This window comes from Podarcis muralis, chromosome 5 (assembly GCF_964188315.1).
Source record: "Podarcis muralis chromosome 5, rPodMur119.hap1.1, whole genome shotgun sequence".
NCBI classification, from domain to species: domain Eukaryota; kingdom Metazoa; phylum Chordata; class Lepidosauria; order Squamata; family Lacertidae; genus Podarcis; species Podarcis muralis.
The window spans coordinates 40,377,770-40,398,881 of NC_135659.1; the positions used below are offsets into that span (position 1 = coordinate 40,377,770).

Here is a 21,112-nt window from a genome sequence, read left to right on the forward strand (position 1 = left end):
CACTGCAGGAAACAGACCTGAAGTGGTGGCTAGCCAGTCAAGAGATCTGCTGCAGGCCAACTCTTCATTATAAATGGTGACAGTAATGGCAGATTACCAGGCTGGCTAGCTAGCCACCACTCCCAATCACTTTCCTGTGCTATTCCTCCCGCTAGGCTGGCTCTTCATCCTAACTGGTGGCAGAAACAGTGGATCCCCAAGATGGCTGGGGCAAAGCAGTGTGCTCCAGCTGTCCCCCCACTGCTTCTTGTCATGCTGCTGTTTGCAGTGCCACACACCTGTGGCCAAGCTTACTACAATGTGAGAACAACCTTACATTTTTATTATATGTATATAGAAAAAAAGCTCTCACTTATTTGAGAAACGCTTAATCTGCTGAAAATAAGAAAATCTTAAATTGCATCTTCACTTGATTGTAGAACCAAATTTGCCATTAAATGTAATTAGAACCTTTTTGTGTTGCATTAAAGGCAAGTTTAGATAAACAGTTCTTATAAGGTTTCTCTTGTCAGAACTGATAAATGCTCAACATTATATACATGGGAAGAAGTACTTTTAATTGAGCTTGTTATGTTTACTAGGCAAAAACTGCTGTCCACGTCGGTAGAGCCATGTCTTTTGGGGACTTTCATTTTACTGCACTTACAGTAAGTTTTTTACTTGCATTTATATTTTACTTCCCACAGATAAGGTCAGTGCAGTCCTTACTTCTTTTAATTTGTTATAAAATCAAAAGGGACGCAATAATTCAGAATACATGCCACAAAAAAGGCTTTGAAGTAAAATTTTATTGAGTTTTTAAAAAATACATTCACAAATGTATTCTAATACTGTGCAATTCCAGTACTTCAAATGACATAAATTACAAAGGTTAGAAAAGTTCATATATGCTGTATATGAAACATCGTCAACAAGAGAATGCAAAGCAATGTTTATCAAATACATGCAGCATGGCTTTGATGCAAATGCCTCCTGCAGAACACAATAATCTTGGAGAAAGGCACTTTGGAGTAAGATTACTATGAGTATTTAGGGTACCACAATACTTTTTCCCCCTTTACTATATAATGAAAATCGCTAACATAAATGGTCAGAGATACTGGCAGGATGACAAGCTTGGAGCCAAGCAGTATCATGCTCACAGGAACCTTTATAACCCTTGCAGTAACTCTTTATTTCACACCACCACAAATAGTAATTTGAGTTTGCACATTAAATGGGGGGTGGGAACTTTCATCACTATATCTCACCTATAAAATAACTTGTGTTCCCACTTTAAAGAGTAAAGCACCTTTTAGAACAGAGATGGGAAACCGATCTCCTTTTGAAGGTCACACTTGGTCAAGGTGGGTGCGACCAAAGTCAGTTTTGGAGGGGCAGGTCCCAGAGCTAGGCAAGGCACACCCTTTTGAATACCCAGATTAAATCAGATTGAAGGCCACATGAAATAAGGCCAGAGGCTACGGGATACCCATCCCTGCGCCAGAAAGTGAACATTATCATTTGCCTTTATCATGCCACCTTTAAAAAAGTGTATTCTGTATTATTTGAAAGTTATGGTGAAAGACAGACTTTTGGAACACCAGGAAAAGAAGATCAAAGCTAAATTTTTTGCTGCAGCATAATTTATAAGGCAACTTCACAACCTAACCCTATGCATGTTGACTCAGGAATAAATCCCACTGTCTTCAGTAGAGTAAACTGGTGTCTGGGTTACTCCCAAGCAAACGTGTAGAGGAGGGCAGCGTTAATTTTTAATACCTCTACTCTTACCAGAGCTAAAACTACTTTTAAAATTAATTATCTCAAAACTTCCAGCAACACAGAATTGAACTGTCAATGCATGAAATGCAGCTGCAGGATTGTATCCCATTTTCTCACTCATGCAAAAGCTCTTCTTTAAGAGTGTATTTCAAAGCATTACAAACCCTGAGTAATTTAAGAATCAAATAGTCTGAGTATTTTACAAACATTAACATTAAAATGTCTTTGTGCTATTGTCATGAAGAAATGCTTACTACAGTTATTTCAGCACTTTGGCAAAATGAAACTTTTTTTTTGCATTTGATATACGTTCAATACCTTTTTTCTGTACTTCAGGATTTTTTTGTTTTTAAAAAGCAAAAGTTGTATCAAATTTAAGTATTGAAACAAAACTCCACATCACTGCAAATCCACCTAACCTGCAAGACAGTCCCAATTTGCAAAATGTAGGTTGCAGTCCAAAAAATTCTCACAAATTGCAGCAAGTTGCATGTATCCAACTAAAGAGAAAGTCTAGTACTTAAAAGGCAATACATTTACCCTGTGTTAGGCTGGCACCAGATACAAAAAGCGGACCCATATCCAATAGTGCATGGTTTTTCCCATTGGTTTTGGACCACAACTCCCATCATCGCTAGCTAGCAGGACCAGTGGTCAGGGATGATGGGAACTGTAGTCCAAAAACAGCTGAAGATCCAAGTTTGGGAAGCCTTGCAATAGTGTAAAGCTATTAATGCATGCAAATAATATATGTCATCATATGCGTATGCGTGTATACACATACATACATACATACATACATACATACATACATACAATGCACTCTAAGATCCGTGTCATAGTAAAGCTCCCTGTAAGCCCTAAAGTGCAGATCCATATGAAAATCCATGGTGAAGTCTACCACTGTTCCCAGGAAAAATCATCTCCTCTTCCAAATAGAACAAAAAAGCCTAAAATGGTAATGAAAATTACTGCATTTCCAGCCAGAACAAGGCAACAAGCTCCCCACTTGATCTGAAATACAAAGTGAACAGAAGAAAGATTTACTCTCTATTCATTGATAGAAAATGCACGCTACTTTGAGCATTAGACACATACAAAGAAATACAACATCAGGATGCTAAAAGCGCTTACGATCAAACAGTAAATTTTGAGTACCAAGGAAACTAATGTAATCTGAAATTGTTACATACCTAAGTAGTCATTACAGGAACTAATTAAACATTTCGCTAAAATGCAGTGATATATATAAACAATTATTTGTCCTTTATGAGTACAGTAAAACTGGTCGAGAGAGCAGTTCGTGAAAAGTTTACAAGATGTTCAGTGGTAATTTTTCAAGCTCATCCACAATGGAAGGGGGAAATCATTTAGGGTAATTTAGCGGCAGCCAGCCATAGTCTTCTCAAAAGAGCAAATTAAAAGTCTGCCCCCATTACTAGAACTATGAAGGCCTGGACATCCCACTGTCCACACATTACTTCTCTTTGCCGCCTTGGCCAAACTTACCGTATTTTTCGCTCTATAACACGCACCAGACCATAACACGCACATAGTTTTTAGAGGAGGAAAACAAGGAAAAAATATTCTAAACGAAACAGTGGATGTATGATTTTTATGGTTCATGCTGTGGCCACAGACATGTGATCTGACAGTGAGTTTGGGGTAGCCCAATGCAAAAATCCTGAGGATCCATGTGGATCCATGCTTTGTAACCACGTTTTTGCGCCATTGCGCCCCCATGAAACAGTGGGTGCGTGTGTGTTTTTTGGTGCAGGCTATAGCCATGGAAATGCTATGTGATCTGATGGTGAATTTGGGGTGACCCAGTGCAAAAATCCTGAGGATCCATGTGGATCCGTGCTTTGTAACCACGTTTTAAGTGGGGAGGGAAGGAAAAGAACTCAAGGGACAAGGAGCACGTGTGGGGAGCACGTGTAGAGAAGGAGCTTTCCTGCGAGCTGAGCGGGGAGGAGGGAGGGAAAGAGCACTGTTGCTTTAAAGGTATACTTAAGGTATTTGCCCTGTGCCTGGGTTTTTTCCATTTAACAGTTTGCAGCCTTTTCCGTCCGCTCCTTGTTTTGAGGCAGAATAGATTTGAGCAAGTGAGGAGGGCTTGGATTGCAGGGGATTCGCCATTAGCTGTGTAAAAGCGCTCCTCCTTGCAGCCTGAATGATAAGCAGCCACCAGCAGCAATAGAATGGAGCACAAAAAAGAGATAGGGGCACTAGGACCCAGCCAATGCTCAAATCTATCCTGCCTGAAAACAAGCTGCTCCGTCCCAGCTGAGACGCGGGGATTTGCGAAGTTTTCCCCTCTCCCTCATCCCTCCCCAGCCTTTTTTTTTACTTCCTGGTTTTCACTGCGCTGGCTCAGAGCTCGAGGTTGGTTTTATTTTGCTGCTGGTTACTTAAATTTTATCTTTCCTGCCCTCCCTCTGCAGCCTCATTGCTCTGTTTAGAGAGCGCACGGACTTTTGCTAGCGTCTGTCCCTCCTCCCTTGTAAGCGGCTGCTGCCGGCTTTGCTGCCATGGCTCTCCTTCCCTCCCTCCTCCCCGGCTCCAGGTCGCTTTAAAGCAAGCAAAGTCAGAGCCTCGTAGAGCCTGTAAGTGGCTCCCGCTTTGCTTGACTGACAGCAGCCATGGCTCCGATCCGTGCATTCGCTCCATAACACGCACAGGCATTTTCCCTTACTTTCTAGGAGCAAAAAAGTGCGTGTTTTGGAGCGAAAATTACGGTATATTTGGGTGAAACTGATAAAATAAAGACAAATATGATATCATTTATCTTTGAATGGTGAGTAAAATGGTTTTGGAAAAACAATGTTTTAAAATAATATTAAAAAGAATTTAAAGTAAAGGTAAAGGTACCCCTGCCCGTATGGGCCAGTCTTGACAGACTCTAGGGTTGTACGCCCATCTCACCCAAGAGGCCGGGGGCCAGCGCTGTCCGGAGACACTTCCGGGTCACGTGGCCAGCGTGACAAAGCTGCATCTGGCGAGCCAGCGCAGCACACGGAAACGCCGTTTACCTTCCCGCTAGTAAGCGGTCCCTATTTATCTACTTGCACCCGGGGCTGCTTTCGAACTGCTAGGTTGGCAGGCGCTGGGACCGAACGACGGGAGCGCACCCCGCCGCGGGGATTCAAACCGCCGACCTTTCGATCGGCAAGCCCTAGGCGCTGAGGCTTTTACCCACAGTGCCAACCGCGTCCCATCAGTGTAAAAAGAATTTACACTGTTGTAAATCTCTTACAGCTAAAATAAATTTAAACTGTTAAGTGGTTGTTATTGACTAATAGGGCAAACCTCTATCTGTCTACTCAAAAATAAGTCCCATTAATTCAATAATGCTTGCTCCCAGATAAATGGGCATAGGATTACAGGTCCACCAAGCATTCTTCTCAGAACTTGGTGCTGGAAAACTACTTTCAAATGCACGTATATGCAAAAACTCTGGTCAACCTGGGAACATTGAGTTCCTGCAACACGGAAGGCAGAAAGACATTTGAACAACACAGTCACTAATCTCTTGTGCTTCTCACTGAGCCTTCAATTCCTGATCTTGTGCATCAGGGGACGCAAACCAATATTGTTTGAAAACATGCACACTATTAAGCAAAAAGCAGACATGGAAGATTGAGAACAATGATCCAAGGAAGCAGCCCATTTTTAAAAGTTGATGATATAAACTTTATAGTAACACTGCTTGGCTCAATATACATATTAATGCTACTTCTTGATTATATTATAGGTTTTCTGAACTTTCTAAAAATATGGAAGTTTTTTTAAAAAATAAAATAAAATGGTATTATTACTGCTAGCAGTCTTTTTTATATAAAAGCACCTAAAAAAACTAGAAGCTGTAAAATGATTGTAGTAAACAAAATGTAGGTTTTATTACATAGTTTTATTCTTTGTTAAAGTTATAGACCCATAACACAAACTCAATACTTTCTACTACAGTATTTTATTTAAGTTTTCCCAACTAACAAAAACTAAGATATACCTAAATACCTTTGGAAGCAGTAACTTTCAAAACTCCATCTCTAGCACTGGCACTATTGAGAAATATTGTTTCAATACAATTGATGCTGCAAACCTATAAAGATCTACTGTACTTCGGAGCAAATAAGTCTCACAGAACTCTGTGCAGTTTACTTCAAAGCACTGTGCTGCGTAGCACTTATATTTTTACATTTCATAAATATGCCACATAGATCAGCAAATAAAATTCTATTGACTTAGCCATTATTCACTTTAAGCTCTTCCAGTAAAGTAATTTTGGGTTTTATATGTATTGTACAGATTTTCTTTCACCAAAAACCTGTAAAAATGTTCCTCCCACCCATGGTTTCTGCATTTCCAGATGTTTTACAATCTTCAGCCTTTAGCAAAACATTGTTTGGTAAGAAAAGGAATTAGAGCTCTCTCTAGTGGTCGGACTGTATTATTTATTCTTATTTAACATTCTTAACAAAGAGAAATGGACTAAGTAGCGGGAGATGTATACAGTCATACCTTGGGTTACGAACGATGTGGGTTGCACGTTTTCGGGTTGCGGACCGCGGCAGACACGGAAGTACCGGAACGGGTTACTTCCGGGTTTTGGCGCTCACGCAGAAACTCAAAATGACATCATACGCGTGTGCAGATGCAGCGCTGTGGGTTGCGAACGTGCCTCCCGCACGGATCATGTTTGTAACCCAAGGTATGACTGTATACTACTACTAGAAAATAAATTAGATAAGATCTTGGAAAGGAGAATTCTAGACATAACAAATTTATGGAACCTCAACTAAGGGCTCGGGATATGAGAAAGATATAAATATATCTTTACGTGCTTCTATTCTGGTAACAAAGCACCCTGGCTTAATCATTAAGGCAAAGTCAAGTGCACTAACCAAAAAAATTTATTTATCTTAACCTGTCCTATTAAGGTCCCAAAGTGAATGAGAGCAAACAGAACAGTAAACAAGATAGAAATGTAAATTGGGTGAAACAGACTGTTCACCATTTGTGAATGGGAGGGATGTTTTAAGAACAGTGAGCTGGAGACTGGAGTTTCAAAGGATTTCTAACTGGACACTGGAAGCAAGACAGCCAGCATTCTGCTGCCCAGTATGGTTGTCATTAGCCTATCTTGTCACAGGCAACCAACAGGGGAAGGAGAACAGAGCACAATAATAACATGCAAGGGCAGCAGCTCTCGCCTACTGATGCTGCTGAACTCACTTACTCCTGCTGGTAGGGAAGCAGATAGAGAGGAATACCTGAATGAAAGCCAAAACAGCATCTGCAAAAGCTAACACAAACACCCAAAAATAATTCAGGGGAGACAAGCATTAAAGCAGGTAATAGTTTGCATTCTTAAAACATGGAAGGTGAGCAACTGCAGATATCAGTAATCGCAGCATGTAGCATCTCCTTCTGCCTTCCTGCTCTCTGTGGATTTGGAAAAGTTGCCGAGCAGATAATGGAAAGCAGTATGAAGTCCTTGCAAGCACAGGTGGGCATATAAAGGAGCTCCCGTCATCAAAGCCAGACAATGCAATCCAGTGTGTGTTAACTATGCCTAAACCCCCGTAAGTTCAGCTAGGTGTTTACACTCCTCTAGACTGCAGTTAGAAAACATTTACTGCAGAGATTTCAGAATTCCACCCGCACAACCAGTGGTTTATTCACGTGAAAACCTTGTTGCGAAATATAGTTTTCAAAAGGAAACGAACCAGAATGCATGTAAACAATGCAAGAAGACCACAGTGGCCACAGTGATCCATGCGACGGTCACCTCCAGGCTTGACTACTGTAATTCGCTCTATGCGGGGCTGCCCTTGAAGCTGTCCCAGAAACTCCAGCGGGTGCAGAATGCTGCAGCGAGGCTCCTCACGGGGTCTCTGCCATGGGAGCATACTCACCCAGTGCTTTTCAAGCTGCACTGGCTCCCGGTGAAGTACAGGGTCAGATTTAAGGTGCTGCTTTTGACCTTTAAAGCCCTTCACGGCCTAGGACCCTCATACCTACGGGACCGCCTCTTCCGGTATGCCCCACAGAGAGCCTCAAGGTCCATAAATAGCAACACCCTAGTGGTCCCGGGCCCTAAGGAAGTTAGATTAGCTTCAACCAGAGCCAGGGCCTTTTCAACTCTGGCTCCGGCCTGGTGGAACGCTCTGCCTCATGAGACCAGGGCCCTGCAGGATCTGATTTCTTTCCGCAGGGCCTGTAAGACAGAGTTGTTCCGCCTGGCCTTTGTCTTGGAGCCAATTTGATTCCCTCCCTCTCTTTCTTTTTTCTTTTCCTTCTCCTCCTGCGATGAGGCATTTTAATATTTTAATGTTTCAATATTTTAATATTGTATTTTAATTTTGTTTTAAGTTGTAATCATTCAACTTGTTTTTATTATTGCTTGTTACCTGCCCTGAACCCGGCCTTGGCTGGGGAGGGCGGGGTATAAATAAAAAATTATTATTATTATTATTATTATTATTATTATTATTATTATTATTATTAAAAAGTTATCATTCTGCTTCAGTCTGAGGGCAAAATGGGGGTTCAGCCAAGTGCACTTAAGAAGCCCTCTTCAGGCCTTAACACTAAACACATGAAGGTCAGGAGTGAAGGAGCTGACATCTGTATGTACATGTACACACCCACCCACACCCACAGCACAGCTCACTACAAACTTTTTGCCCTCTCGTGTTCATGCTGGATTCCAGAGACAATGTGAATAAGGAAGTTATTAGCATCTGTGTCTGCCTCACACCCGGCACTATTTTTTTTACAACACTGGCTGAGTCAGCTACAATCACAGTCATTCACAGTACCTCTGGGCTCCATCTCCAGTGCATGTCAGGGTCTGAGCCCAGAGATATGGGGACTAAAGAAATTAATGGCAATAACAGCAACTTCCTCACTCAGAAGTGTAACTGCAAGGGCAGGGCAAATCCAAGGCTGTTCAGCTTGGGCTACAAGTTCAAAGGGGGGCTTATATTGAGTCACTTGTTAATTTTTTGGCATTTGACAACTCGCTTTTATGCACACTGGACCTAAATGTGACACTATCACACAGCACACAGCTGAAAATTTAAACAAGAGGTGATCTGGTAAAAGGCATATGTTAGAAGAATCATTTGTTAAATAACTTATTTAACGTTGCACTCTTTTTAGTGCTTTTTTTGTTTTCATGTATTGACATTTTGTTATTATGGCTGGGCACCTCAAGAACCAGAAGCATCCAGGCCTCTGTGGATTCCTGAGAGGGCCTGGAAAAGTGTTGGGATAACTTTCTTTATCCTCAGTTACTCTGGGTCCTACCCCTCACCTGAGAAGTTAGCAGTGGCTGCCTCACCCAGGACTTCTATTTACAGTGCTGAGGAATTTTTTTTAATGTAAACTTTTCTTTAAAAAAAAACAAAGTGGGGCAGCAGCATCACTCACAGTGACATTTGTGAAATTATGCTTGGTGCTTTGTCTGGTTTACTGTGAGCAGCAACTTAACCAGAAGACATTAAGATGACTCATTTTGTGAAGTGTTTATCTGCAAGGCAATGTGCCATACACCAGAAAAACAGGGCGTGGGATTTACCTAATGACTCTCATCAGTAGAAGCCCTGTGCAAGGACTTCCTTTGCCCAGGACTGTGAGGGGTCAAAAGGTGACATATAAACTTTTCTTGTGATAAGACCTTACCACTTCAACGCGTGCAAGGATAATAGGAAACGCAAAGGCAGAAACCACAATTCCAGTCGTGAAGAAACATGCCAACTCCCTGCAGGCACTGCTTGCGGCATCAGTATCATCGCTTACTCTTTTTGTGATGAAGTGGGGAATAGGACTTATGAAGTAAAATATCAAAACAAATAAAGGCCAGTAGACGCTGCAGAATGACAAACACAAAGGATGAGAGAAATTAATGTTGTTTAAAATGAATTTTATGCACAACCTATTATCATCCTCTGAAATCGTAACAGCTGAGCACAGAAATATACACATAACTATATGCAGTGGAACCTTGGGTTACGTACTGTCCCCTTTGCAAATACTTCAGAATACGCACACGGCAAACCCAGAAATAACGGAAAGGTTTCCGCCGCCCGCGCCTATGCAGAAGCGGGTTACCGTCACGCACACCTGCGCAGAACAGGCACCTCTGGATGCAAATGTTTTGGGGTAAGAACGGACCTCCAGAACGAATTAAATTCATATCCAGAGGTACCACTGTACATAGGAAAAAGTCACTGAAGTATAAATATACTGTAGGGCCATATACATTTGTTCTTCTGCTCACTTCAGGATACTCAGTTTTCCAGCCCAACTGCATTTTCTTCCTCCTCCCTTCTTTGCCCCTTGTTTTCTGCAGTTTCATCTCTTTAAAAAAGGGGTAAAGGACCCCTGGACAGTTGAGTCCAATCAAAGGCGAATATGGGATTGCAGCGCTCATCTCGCTTTCAGGCCGAGGGAGCCAGTGTTTCCCCACAGACAGCTTTCCAGGTCATGTTGCCAGCATGACTGCTTCTGGTGCAACAGGACACCGTGACAGAAAACAGAGCACATGGGAACACCGTTTACCTTCCCACCGCAGCGGTACCCATTTATCTACTTGCACTGGCATGCTTTTGAACTGCAAGGTTGGCAGGAGCTGGGACAGAGCTTAGGGAGCTAACCCAGTCGAAACGCCGACCTTCTGATCGGCAAGCCCAAGAGGCTCAGTGGTTTAGACCACAGCGCCACCCGCATCCCTTGTCATCTCCTTCCCCCGTATCAGCTCAGATTCTAATCTGTGAACCTTTTAGCATTCTACTGCATCTTTTCTATCTGACATGCCAATTTCTATTCCTCAACACCCACTGCTTCAGCAAAGGTTTACCAAACTACCCTAAGCTTCATTTTTCTTCTCGGCTGTCAGACTGCTCTCCCACACGTTAACCCCGTTATAATCTCTGATGCCGTTCATTTCCCTCAATCATCTGAAAGATGTAAGAATGAAAAAAGGATTCAAGCTGCGTTCATAAACCGCTTGCTTAAGGATTTCATTCTAAATAAGCAACCTTAAAACCATCACACAACATAGAACAGTGATATATCTCGTATTAATTCAGTCTTACCCGTAACTTTCCAGTGCACACCCCAATACAAGAAACGTCAGACCCATAGCTCCAGTGAACGATAAGCCAACCAGGGCTACACAAGTAGAAATAAAAAGAATGACATCACTAACACGCTTAACATTCATTTGTACAATCACAGTCTGTGCAGTTTAATTCACAAAGTGATCCAACATTGCAGTTAAAGGTGTAGCTTCCTGATAATGCAGATGTTCGATCTCAAGAGGTGGTCAGAATTTAGGCTTGTTGGATCTACTTTGTTTTTTACTGGAACTCCAATCAGAGCCATTTAAAAACAAAACAGTTAGAATTAAATACCAAAGTGGCTCCTGAACCTAGGAATTTCTTTCCAGTACCAGAACATAACTGAGCTCACAGTCATTTCATGTAAAAAAAATCCACTCCTGGCTAGCTTTCTTCATTTCAGCAGCCTACATAGGGGTTGAGTGGAAATCACCTTGTTGCTGCCATAAGTAATCTAATGCATATCACCCAGAGATCTACCAGTATATTCTGATCTACCTTAAGAATATGAGGAGCCTGATGGATCAGACCAGTGCCCCAACATCCTCTTCAGTGGCCAATTAGATGCCTATGGGAAGCCCAGAACCAGGACCTGGGTGCAATAGCTCTCTCACCGCCACTTGTGATGCTATACAAGTGGCCTTCAGAGGCCTGCTGCCTCCAACAGTAGAGGTAGTACATTTATCATGGTTAGTATCCACTGACAGCCTGATCCTCCATGAATTTGTCATCTCTTCTTTAAAAGTTATCCCAAATTGGTGGCTGTCACTACTTCTTGCATTTAGACAAGCCTAAATAAAGAGAAAGCCGAGGTAATTTCAATGTTTTAGTATTTTAACTTTTGTGTGCTTTAAAGTAGGGTTTGTTGAATTTCCCTTGATTTTACTGTTTTGTTTTTTGCAAACCACTTTGAGGATTGTTTGTTTTTACTATCAAGGGGTGTATAGATCTTATGAAGTAAATAACGTTTGTTTCACTTTCGACAGCCATACTTCCAGGATGGGACCCTCTTGCTGGAATTTTTTTTTTAAGGGTTTCACTGATCTCTTAAATTATACTTCTGTAATTGGGATGGAAAGAGATTTTAAACGAAGTGAAGTACCACACTCTGCAAAGAGCTGTATACTCATTACCTCGGTGACCACAATAAACAGAAGTCCAAAAGTTTGTAAGAACCAGTTCTTTTATTCTGGGGGGACGCATACCCCTAAACATTTTATGAATCTAAGTTTGGCCTCCTTGAGGGGCAGTATTTCAATGAGTAGGAAAATGAGAGTACCCATAAACTTTTTTTTTTGAAGAAAAGCACTGGTAAGAACTATAGTGGGTTTCTTTTTTTGCTTTCGAATCAAAACCGATCGCATGTAAAACAATGGTTTGGGGTGGGTCACAGCAGCTGGGAAAACCCCTGAACTTTTAAACAGGCTTCAAGGGAAAGGAATTTTCAGCAAAATGTGACCGACCAGAGCCTTTCTCGGCAGTTGCTCCAGAGAAAAGAGCCCTGCCCTCGCCGGCGCCTCCGGATTCCCCACCCCGCGTGCTTCACATCCACACCCTGGAAAAGGGCGTAGGAAGGAGGAGGAAAAGACCCAGCGCCGGCGCAGTGCAAAAAGTTACGCTGCCCCGGAGAGGAGTCTGTTGTTGGCGACAACCGAGAGGGGGCTGCACAGCGAAAGGCTCCTTTAGCCGTATTTGCAGGGGAACTTTCCCCGGGCAGGGGCGGGAGCGAGGTAGCCATAGCGACGGCGGAGCGAGAGAGCCGCGCCGACGGGGAAAGCGGAGGGAGAGAGAAAGAGAGACAGAGGCCACCCGCCGCGCGAGGAGAGAAGCGGCCCGATATACCTTTAATCCCCGCCATGTCTCCTTTTCTTTTGCGGGGCGCCTTTTTTGCGCTCGCTCTCTCTCTCTGGACGACGAAGCAGAGGAGGCGGAGATAATGTGTCGACTTCTTCCGCCTTCTGCTCACGTGGCTCCTGCTCTAACCCTTCCCCTTCTCACAGGGGGAAGGGAACAACAACAAAAAAGCAGCACTTTCTTTTTTTAAAAAAGAAACTAAGACTCTTTTCACGCCTATGAACTGCCTCAGGGCGGCGCCAAGGCAGTTGAAGGGAGGGGAATTCCCTTCAGAAATGGCCCTTAAAATGCTGCTCCTGGTCCTGCTGCTGCTGCTTGTGCCAGATGTTCAAACATCTTTTTGTGGATCCATCCACCCACATTTCCCTTTGCCCTCCCAGAGCATATTCGGATTGCAAAGGCTTGGGCGGCCTCTTATCTCACTTTCAGGGTCAAGCATAGGCCCCACAGAGCAAAAACCTTGGTTTTGAGGTCGGGCACGTGCTCGTCTGATATTATCTCCATCTTAAAAACAACAAAAAACTTCAAATTGCTGTTTAGTCTGGGCTGCCATCCCAGACACACTTCCCAGGGAGTAAGTCCCATGAGGTTAGCGGGGCCTACTTCAGAGCAGACAGACTTAGTAGGATGGCCCTGTTAAGTAAAGCAAAGACCTCAGCAAGCAAGCGCCGTCATGCCAGCCATGCACAATTCATCACCTCAGTTTCAAAAGAAGTCAGTGGGAGTTTGTGGACGTGCTGGTTTTTTCGCCCAAACAAATCGCACTTGTATGGATCCATTGATGTAGATCCATTTCCAGCGAGGGTAAGTCTTTTGACTGCACACACCCATGGATACAGTGGTACCTCAGGTTACATACGCTTCAGGTTACAGACTCCGCTAACCCAGAAATAGTGCTTCAGGTTAAGAACTTTGCTTCAGGATGAGAACAGAAATCATGCTCCGGCGGCGCGGCAGCAGCAGGAGGCCCCATTAGCTAAAGTGGTACTTCAGGTTAAGAACAGTTTCAGGTTAAGAACGGACCTCCAGAACGAATTAAGTACTTAACTGAGGTACCACTGTATTTAGAAATATGGGTGACATCTGTACAGCCAGGGGTTTCCATTACTTAAATCAAGCATTAAGCATTATCTAATTAGTGCTCCTTAGGGTCCTCATGCATATTTATATACCCACACACCTTTCAAATTCATGCTTTCTACTGTTTTCTACTGCAATTTTCTCCACAGCAGAAAGTGATTTCACCACAATGCCAATGTTTTGTATAGAGCAGACGCGCCAACCTGAATAAAATATTGTGGGGGCCCAGGTAAGCCCTGCACCACATAATCACATGACGCAGTGCACACACACCCTATTTGAATAGGAATGCCCATCAACTTTGTGGGGGCCTGGCCCCCTCAAATATTTTATTGTGGGGGCCCCCAGGAGTTGGCTTCTATGGTATAAAGCTGGGAAACATGGCAGCTAGAAGCATTTTTGCATTCAGTAAAACACATATTCTATAATGTTAGATACAAGTTCAGAAAGAGGAGCAATAGTTTTAAGTTTATATAAGAATGAAGTCATTTGCTCCTCTCAGCATATAAGAAGGACTTACAGCTGCATTGCCATCTATTCTTTCTTACCCAGGAGTAAGCTCCACTGAACTCAATGGGACTTACTCCTATGAAGACATATAGGATTGTACTGTAAGGTAACACAAGAGAGTACATTCAGGAACAGGTTATTCAGTCCCATGGAGTAGTGGGTTTATTTTCTTTCGCCTTCTGCTACAGCCTCAGTATCAATATACTCAATAACATCCCCTTTGAAGGCGCTTTATCTTCCTCTCTCTGCATAGGATAAAATACAAATAAAAAGGACTGAAAGTTCTTTCACCTTTTTAATATATATACAAATGCTTTCAACCAGTCACAGTTCATTGAGTATACTGCATATTTACAAAAAAAGAGATTATAATAGTGGTTTTAGTCAGAACAGTAAACCTGAACATTGACGAGCAGATAGGACAAAAAGGAAAAGGGAAAAACCCTTTTGGGTTCAGTAGTTTTGACACATAGGTCTCACTTTCATGCACCATTGAAAGCACTGCACTGCAGTTAGAGAAGGTGTTTAAGTTGGGTAAGTTTTTTTCCTTTTTACTGAACTAGATGAAGCTTAAATGATATATTTATTTTGTTAAAATTTGAATTTATCCTCGGCTTTAAAAAAAAGATCTATTAGTCTGATGCACAAAGCTAATGTTATTTTTGTAATTTCAAAAACTGATGCTACATTAACTGAATGCATTTATATTTCATAAGCATAATTCACACAATATGTACAGAAGTGAATGAAAGATTAAAACAAGTCACAGGAACATGATTCACATTTCAAAATGTTTTTAATAGACAAGCACATACTTGATCAAAACATTTCATAATATGTTAATAAATAACATCCAGTTTGTTATAGTTGTTCAAACGTCTTAATATCTTGTACATATAAAAAGGAGAGCTTGGTGTTTTGTTTCACATTGGCAGTAATGGCAATAAATAATGGATCAATACAACAAAAAGATGGCATTTAATATAAAAATAAACGTAGGCTGGTGGACATGCTGTATCTGCAGAAAAGGGTTTTCCACTATAAAGAAAACAGAACAACAGAAAACAGATTGTCTTAAAACACCAATTTGACCAAGATTTTCACGTCATCTAGAGAGTTTTCCCTGCATGTGGAAACCTTTTTGTCCACCTGTTGAACATCAAAAAGGCAGATGTAGGTTACCATTTCCCCCCCATACAGTGACTTTTGTAGCTACTATGCAACAGCTCCATGAAGAAATCGGCTGCATAATGGGATCCAATGTTCAATGGAGTCAGGTGGCACGATGCCTTCAACAGCCTGTAGATAGTTGGTTTTCAAGAAATATATCGAATCAGCATCTATAAACACATTGGACCTCTATAAACAACCAAGTTTCACATGGCTGTTGCTGCACGTTGACTTAACTATCAACTGCTTGAAGGAGAGGAGACCAGATAATATTAATCTACCCCATGCAAGGCAGAGACCAGATTTCATTCAGGAAATGTCAATAAATAAAACTCCCATTATAAGTTTCTCTGCAAAAGGAGAAACAGTTCAAAGTGCTATGTAAAATTAGTTTCATTAGATGAGAGAACATACTTTTGTTTTATCATCAGATACCATAATGTGAATATATGAACATTATTGCTTACTGGGCCAATATAACTTTAGTAAGTAAGTAAATTTTCGTATTTTTTGCTCACCTCAGATCTTACAAAACTACATGAACATAGTAAGTTACCTATAGAAGTTCAGAAGTTGAGTCTACATGGTAACATTAGCTTGTGTTCACAAATGTTCTGGAAAAACTGGATATTTGATTCAATTTAGATATACATTTTGAATCAATTAAGCACATAACTTCACAATGCTGAAGAAGGCAGCAAAGTTTGTTTCAGAGGCAGGTTTCAAAGTGTTTTTTAACTGGGAATTTTTTTGCAAGGTATTCTTGCACCCTTACTTTAATAATAATGAACAGCAAACAACTTTAGTGGTCTGTTGATTTGGGATAATGCTTCAACAGGCTTTTGCATGTTAATAAATAAATAATAATTTAAAGACACTTCCCAAATTCTTTGTTGGTGTAAAATGTCTAGCTGTCTGCTTGTCTGAAACACGAAATACAGTACTATGTTTAAGGCAGCAGTAAGTTGCCGAAGACATATCCAGTTGCCTAGCTGTCATATTAAAAAAAAAGAAACACTACAAGAAGTAATTGAAGGGTCAAATTATTATGAGAGTTTAGTGTACAGCAAATAACCACATATGAACATCCTTATGCTTTGTTTTGACAAAGCTTGTCCTGGATACAAACTTTCAAGACTAAGCCGCATTCCTAGTGACACAGCATCTATTTGGTTCGTAGTGAGAGAGACCATTCATTTCACCTCACTTGTTCCAAGACAAGCAATCCCAGTTTTCTAGAATGCATCCTTACCTACCCTGTTTATACCTGAAAGAACACTATTAAGATTAACTTCTAGAACTCCTCTCTTTGCATCTGTAATTCATGGCATACCTAAGGAGCAGCCTCCATACCTTCCCGCTCTCCATACGAAAAGGTTTTAGTGTTAGGGCTAGTCTTATTTTTTCCCAAATTTCCAGCCAGATACTAATTCAGCTGTGAAAATCTTGTGGCAAGGAACTATATGAGCACTAGCACAGGTCTACAGCAATGTCTGAGGAAGTACGCTAATACAAGGGCTTTTGGCCTTGGTTTTCAAATTCTGACCAGGCATCATTGAGCTCCATAAAAATCATCTTTGCATATTGTTCATATGGCTGCCCCGTAGCCTACAAGAAAGCAAAACAAGATACATCACAAACATATTAAAATAAGCTTAAAGATGACACTGTTCCTACAGAAAGTCAATAGCAGAGTGTAGGTATAATTTACGCTCATGCTGAAAAGGGTGGCATGCAAGCATGCTGAAAAGGGTGGCATGCAACCCTGAATTAATCCAGAATAGTTACGAGTTGACAAAAATCTTTTCTAGCCTATATCCCCACATCTACTTATCAGGTATTTGTAGATTAAAAGAAACAGTCAACATAGTATAAAGTTTTCCTACCTAGCTGCCTAGCGGCAATTCTTACTCATAAAAGGCAAGCATATCTTTGATCTGTGCATACATGGGTTTTTTGCAGCATTTACCCTGGGGTAATAGGGTATGTTTTAATGACACTATAGAAGTAGGTTGTGGTTGCTCCTGGTACATATTCACTTGCCTTTAGTGAATTTGCTTTATTGTAATCTGTAGTTCTTATGAAGATAGACTTACAACTTCCAATAGGCCGGCGTAGTATTTACCTATTGATATAGTTTTGAGCTATAAAGTAATGCTGTTCACCATGACCTCACACCTTGCCCACACAATCTATCAACATTTCCCCTTGTTTAATTTTTTTCAGACCCATCAGACTTTAATTCTTAGCCTAAGCATATCAGTTTTATGAACCACAGTTTTTATTTTAAAACAATTTGTTTTGCTGCAAAACTCAAACCAGAAGCATAATTAGTAAACATGCAGGGTCTTATTATTTTCATCCACTTGACTGAGCCATATCACATTTTCAGACTATTTCTGAAATTATCCCAATAAACTTTCCCTAAGCTCCCACACAACTGGTAATAATTGCTACACCAAAGATTTTCAGTGGACTGCAGTGACTCTTCGCTCCATATTGTTTTAAAGTGATAATGGTGAAAGTAATTGCAGGGATGGATCAAGTAGGAATCATTAAACTAGTACATGAGGTAACAGATTAACATAAAATATTATTACTTACTTTATCAGGATGCACAACAAGCACTGCTCTCCGGTAAACCTTCTTTACTTGCTCTGGAGTAACAAGATCTGCCATGCCCACGGGTTTCCATTTTGTCTCTCCTTCCCATAGTACTGTGTGCATTGTGGACAACAAGGCTCTTATGTTTCTCTCCTTTCCTTCAATCCATTCAAGGATCTGTGAAAATAGATAATGTAGTACTAAACCAAACTGCAAGAGAATATCTATACTAGCATGAATACTTATTTGATTGGAACAGTTTATAGTTTGCTTCTTCCCAGTTTGCTTTGGATCTCAGAAAGACAGGAGATAGATATCATCAAATGGAAATGTCAAATTGTTACCTCCAAGAACAGATACATAAAACTGCTTTTGAATATGGAGATTTAGCTAGTATTGTTCTGTAACTCTCCAAATTAGAATCGTGGGATACATGGATATAGCTAGTGACCAAGGAAATTAGTGTGAATCACATGCCCAAGGATTCAACAATATAAATAGAATAAACTTAGCAAAATAAATATTAGGTAACTTGCATACATAATTCATAATCCTCCAAATTAAAGACTTGTACCGTTATTGGGACAGACCCTATTTAGTCCTTCATAAACGATTAATGTCAGTTTAATTATAATAATTATTCACAAGTTTTTCTGGTAATCATTCCAACTAGTGATTAGTTGGAACCCACAGACCATATGAAGAAAGTTGGAGCAGAAGGCATAGTGAATTTTGCACTTATCTTCCATCTAAACACCTTCATTTGCCATAGTGATCACAGCCCTTTTCACCCCTTAAACAGTAATTAGAAAAGAGCAAAATGGGTTTAGAGACCCCCATGACCAAAGCCATTGCTGGGAGAAGCTGGGCTAAGTGGGCTTAGCCCCCCGCCCCCCCACCCTTTGTTGAAGGGATTGAAGCTGGCTGATTATGAAAAATTGATGAGAGGGAATTAAGGTCTGAGGGAGCAGGCCAAAGGCTGCCCTTTTTCCTGATCCAGTCCTTGCTCCCCACACAGGCCAAGACCTAGAACCTGCATGCTGTCTTCTACTGCCAGAGATATTTCCCAGGTAACATGAGGGAAGAATGCATGCCAACTTTCACCCACACACAGCTTAGGAAAATGGAGATGGGGGAACTGTTTTAATCCTCCCACACTATTTTCCTGCACAAATAGGGAGTCTCTACCATCAAGACAGAGTCTTACCTACCTTTAGACACAGTCCACCCGCACCTTCTCAGTTTTGGACAATCAGTTCCCTTGTGTGGATACTGAAGTTTTTTAGAAAAATATAGGCATGCAAAACCTAAATACTGACAAGTTCCTGTTACTGATCTTGGTATCATGCTTGCATCGTAAAACATCTCTGAAGCATTAAATATTCAACTATTATACAATCCAGTCAAAGCAAAATATTGAACAATTTGGAAATCAAATCTGAAGCATTCAGCTTACTTTTAATTTTTCAGGGTCCATCTCCTTGGCCATTTCTTCTTTCCTCATTTCTGCTATTGTTCTTGGTCCCTTTCTGTCTTTGTGAGCATTAAAGCCTTGGCCAGATAAGAGGTCTTCAAAATCAGCAGACACTTTTGGTTTGGATTCTTAATGGGAAAAAAGTATAGAGTGTTAAAAGGAAGTATTACTTGATTTAAGAAGATATAAATGCCACATTATTCTAAATACTTTACAAAATCATTCCATACGATGCAGAGAAGTACATATGGGCATACCTGTATTTTTCCTCTGCAGCGCAAACAGAAGTTTAAGCACTTTTATTTCCAACACCACCGTTGTGAGAAAGTTGGCACATTCACCCTTCTGCTGAGTACAGATCACTCTAAAAACACAAGTCACTTAGCACATCACCCTTTCTAAAGTATCCATGTACAAGCAGGATCTCCCAGTTGAATCTTACAAGTTTTGCTTGCCCGTTTTGAACTTGAACTCACTCAGCAATTCAAATTGAATAAAATAGTGTGATAAATAAGAACTAGATGCCTTCTAACTATTTTCTCACAACATCTGTTAAATCTGACACCCATTAAGTTGATGCAGAACATATTAGGGTGAAGCTGAACATTCTGGCAGATATGGGACTGCCACCAAATATGACAGCCCCTCTGAGTTTCTTTCTTCCTATCTTCCCAGTAGCATCTCATGCTAATGGCAAGATGCAAGGTCATAATGCTGCAGGTTTCCCCATCCCTATTCCACACTGATGACAACGGTCAGGGCATGACATCATGTCTGCAATAATATCTAGTTCTTCACTTAGAACCAGAATGCCTAAATTAATTTCAAAACACATCGCCTGTATTATAGCTGACGGAATATTTTCAGCTTGGAAATACTCCACCTCTAGGCCTTCAAAACTACAAAACCGCATCAGAAGACTAAAAAGATCAAAAAATCAATTTACCAGAACTGCCTGGTCCTTTTCCACGGTCATTTTGGCCACCGGGCGCTGCAGAAAAACTCACATTATAATTAGGCCTGTTCTGTGGAGAGGAATGTGGCATGCTTTGTTGGGGTTTTGTCTGTGATTGTGGCCAAGAGTATCCAGTGCCTTGTTGCCAGCTGCCTCCTCCCATTGGCTGAGGAGATGGTTTCTGTGGTGACCCCATAGGAGGAAATACTCCACCCATTCCTGTCGGTGTGCTGGGTTTGCTAGCAAAGGAAGGACAGCCTGAAACATGAAGCAAAGCATTTTGTGTTAATAATACTGCCTGTGTAATAGGAAAGCAGAATTACCAGTTGATATCTGGTGATTTCCTTACTAAGATTCAAAGGACTGCAGGTGGACCTGAATCCACGTATTAAGGCTTGTACTCATCCCTTCTATAGCTGAAGGTTGGAGACGTGTTGCAGTGCAGCACAAGAAGCAAAAATAAAAATCTCTCAAGTCAATAAAGTCTCCAGGAAGCACTTTAGATATGCACACATAAATATTTGGATTTCACCTACGTCTATATATTCTATAATGACTGAAGTTTTGTATACT

General features: G+C 41.1%; 2 protein-coding genes across 7 annotated transcripts in view; both read right to left on the reverse strand.

Moving 5' to 3' along the window:
- Positions 1-768: 768 nt before the first annotated feature.
- Positions 769-12,863, reverse strand: LEPROT (leptin receptor overlapping transcript). The gene is made up of 4 exons (XM_028733191.2): positions 12,735-12,863; positions 10,869-10,944; positions 9,454-9,640; positions 769-2,778 (listed from the first exon to the last, which is right to left on the reverse strand). Exons 1-4 carry the CDS (start codon positions 12,748-12,750, stop codon positions 2,662-2,664), a joined length of 396 nt encoding a protein of 131 aa, XP_028589024.1. The 5' UTR covers positions 12,751-12,863; the 3' UTR covers positions 769-2,661.
- Positions 12,864-15,113: 2,250 nt separating this feature from the next.
- Positions 15,114-21,112, reverse strand: part of DNAJC6 (DnaJ heat shock protein family (Hsp40) member C6) — a 49,202-nt gene continuing 43,203 nt past the window's right edge. For all 6 annotated transcript variants that reach the window (XM_077928632.1, XM_028733188.2, XM_028733184.2 and 3 more), the window contains 4 exons: positions 20,531-20,797; positions 19,567-19,712; positions 18,111-18,287; positions 15,114-17,114 (listed from right to left, as the gene is read on the reverse strand). In XM_077928632.1, coding sequence (XP_077784758.1) covers positions 17,013-17,114; positions 18,111-18,287; positions 19,567-19,712; positions 20,531-20,797 — 692 coding nt within the window. In that variant the 3' untranslated portion in view covers positions 15,114-17,012. The remainder of the gene's footprint in view (positions 17,115-18,110; positions 18,288-19,566; positions 19,713-20,530; positions 20,798-21,112) is intronic.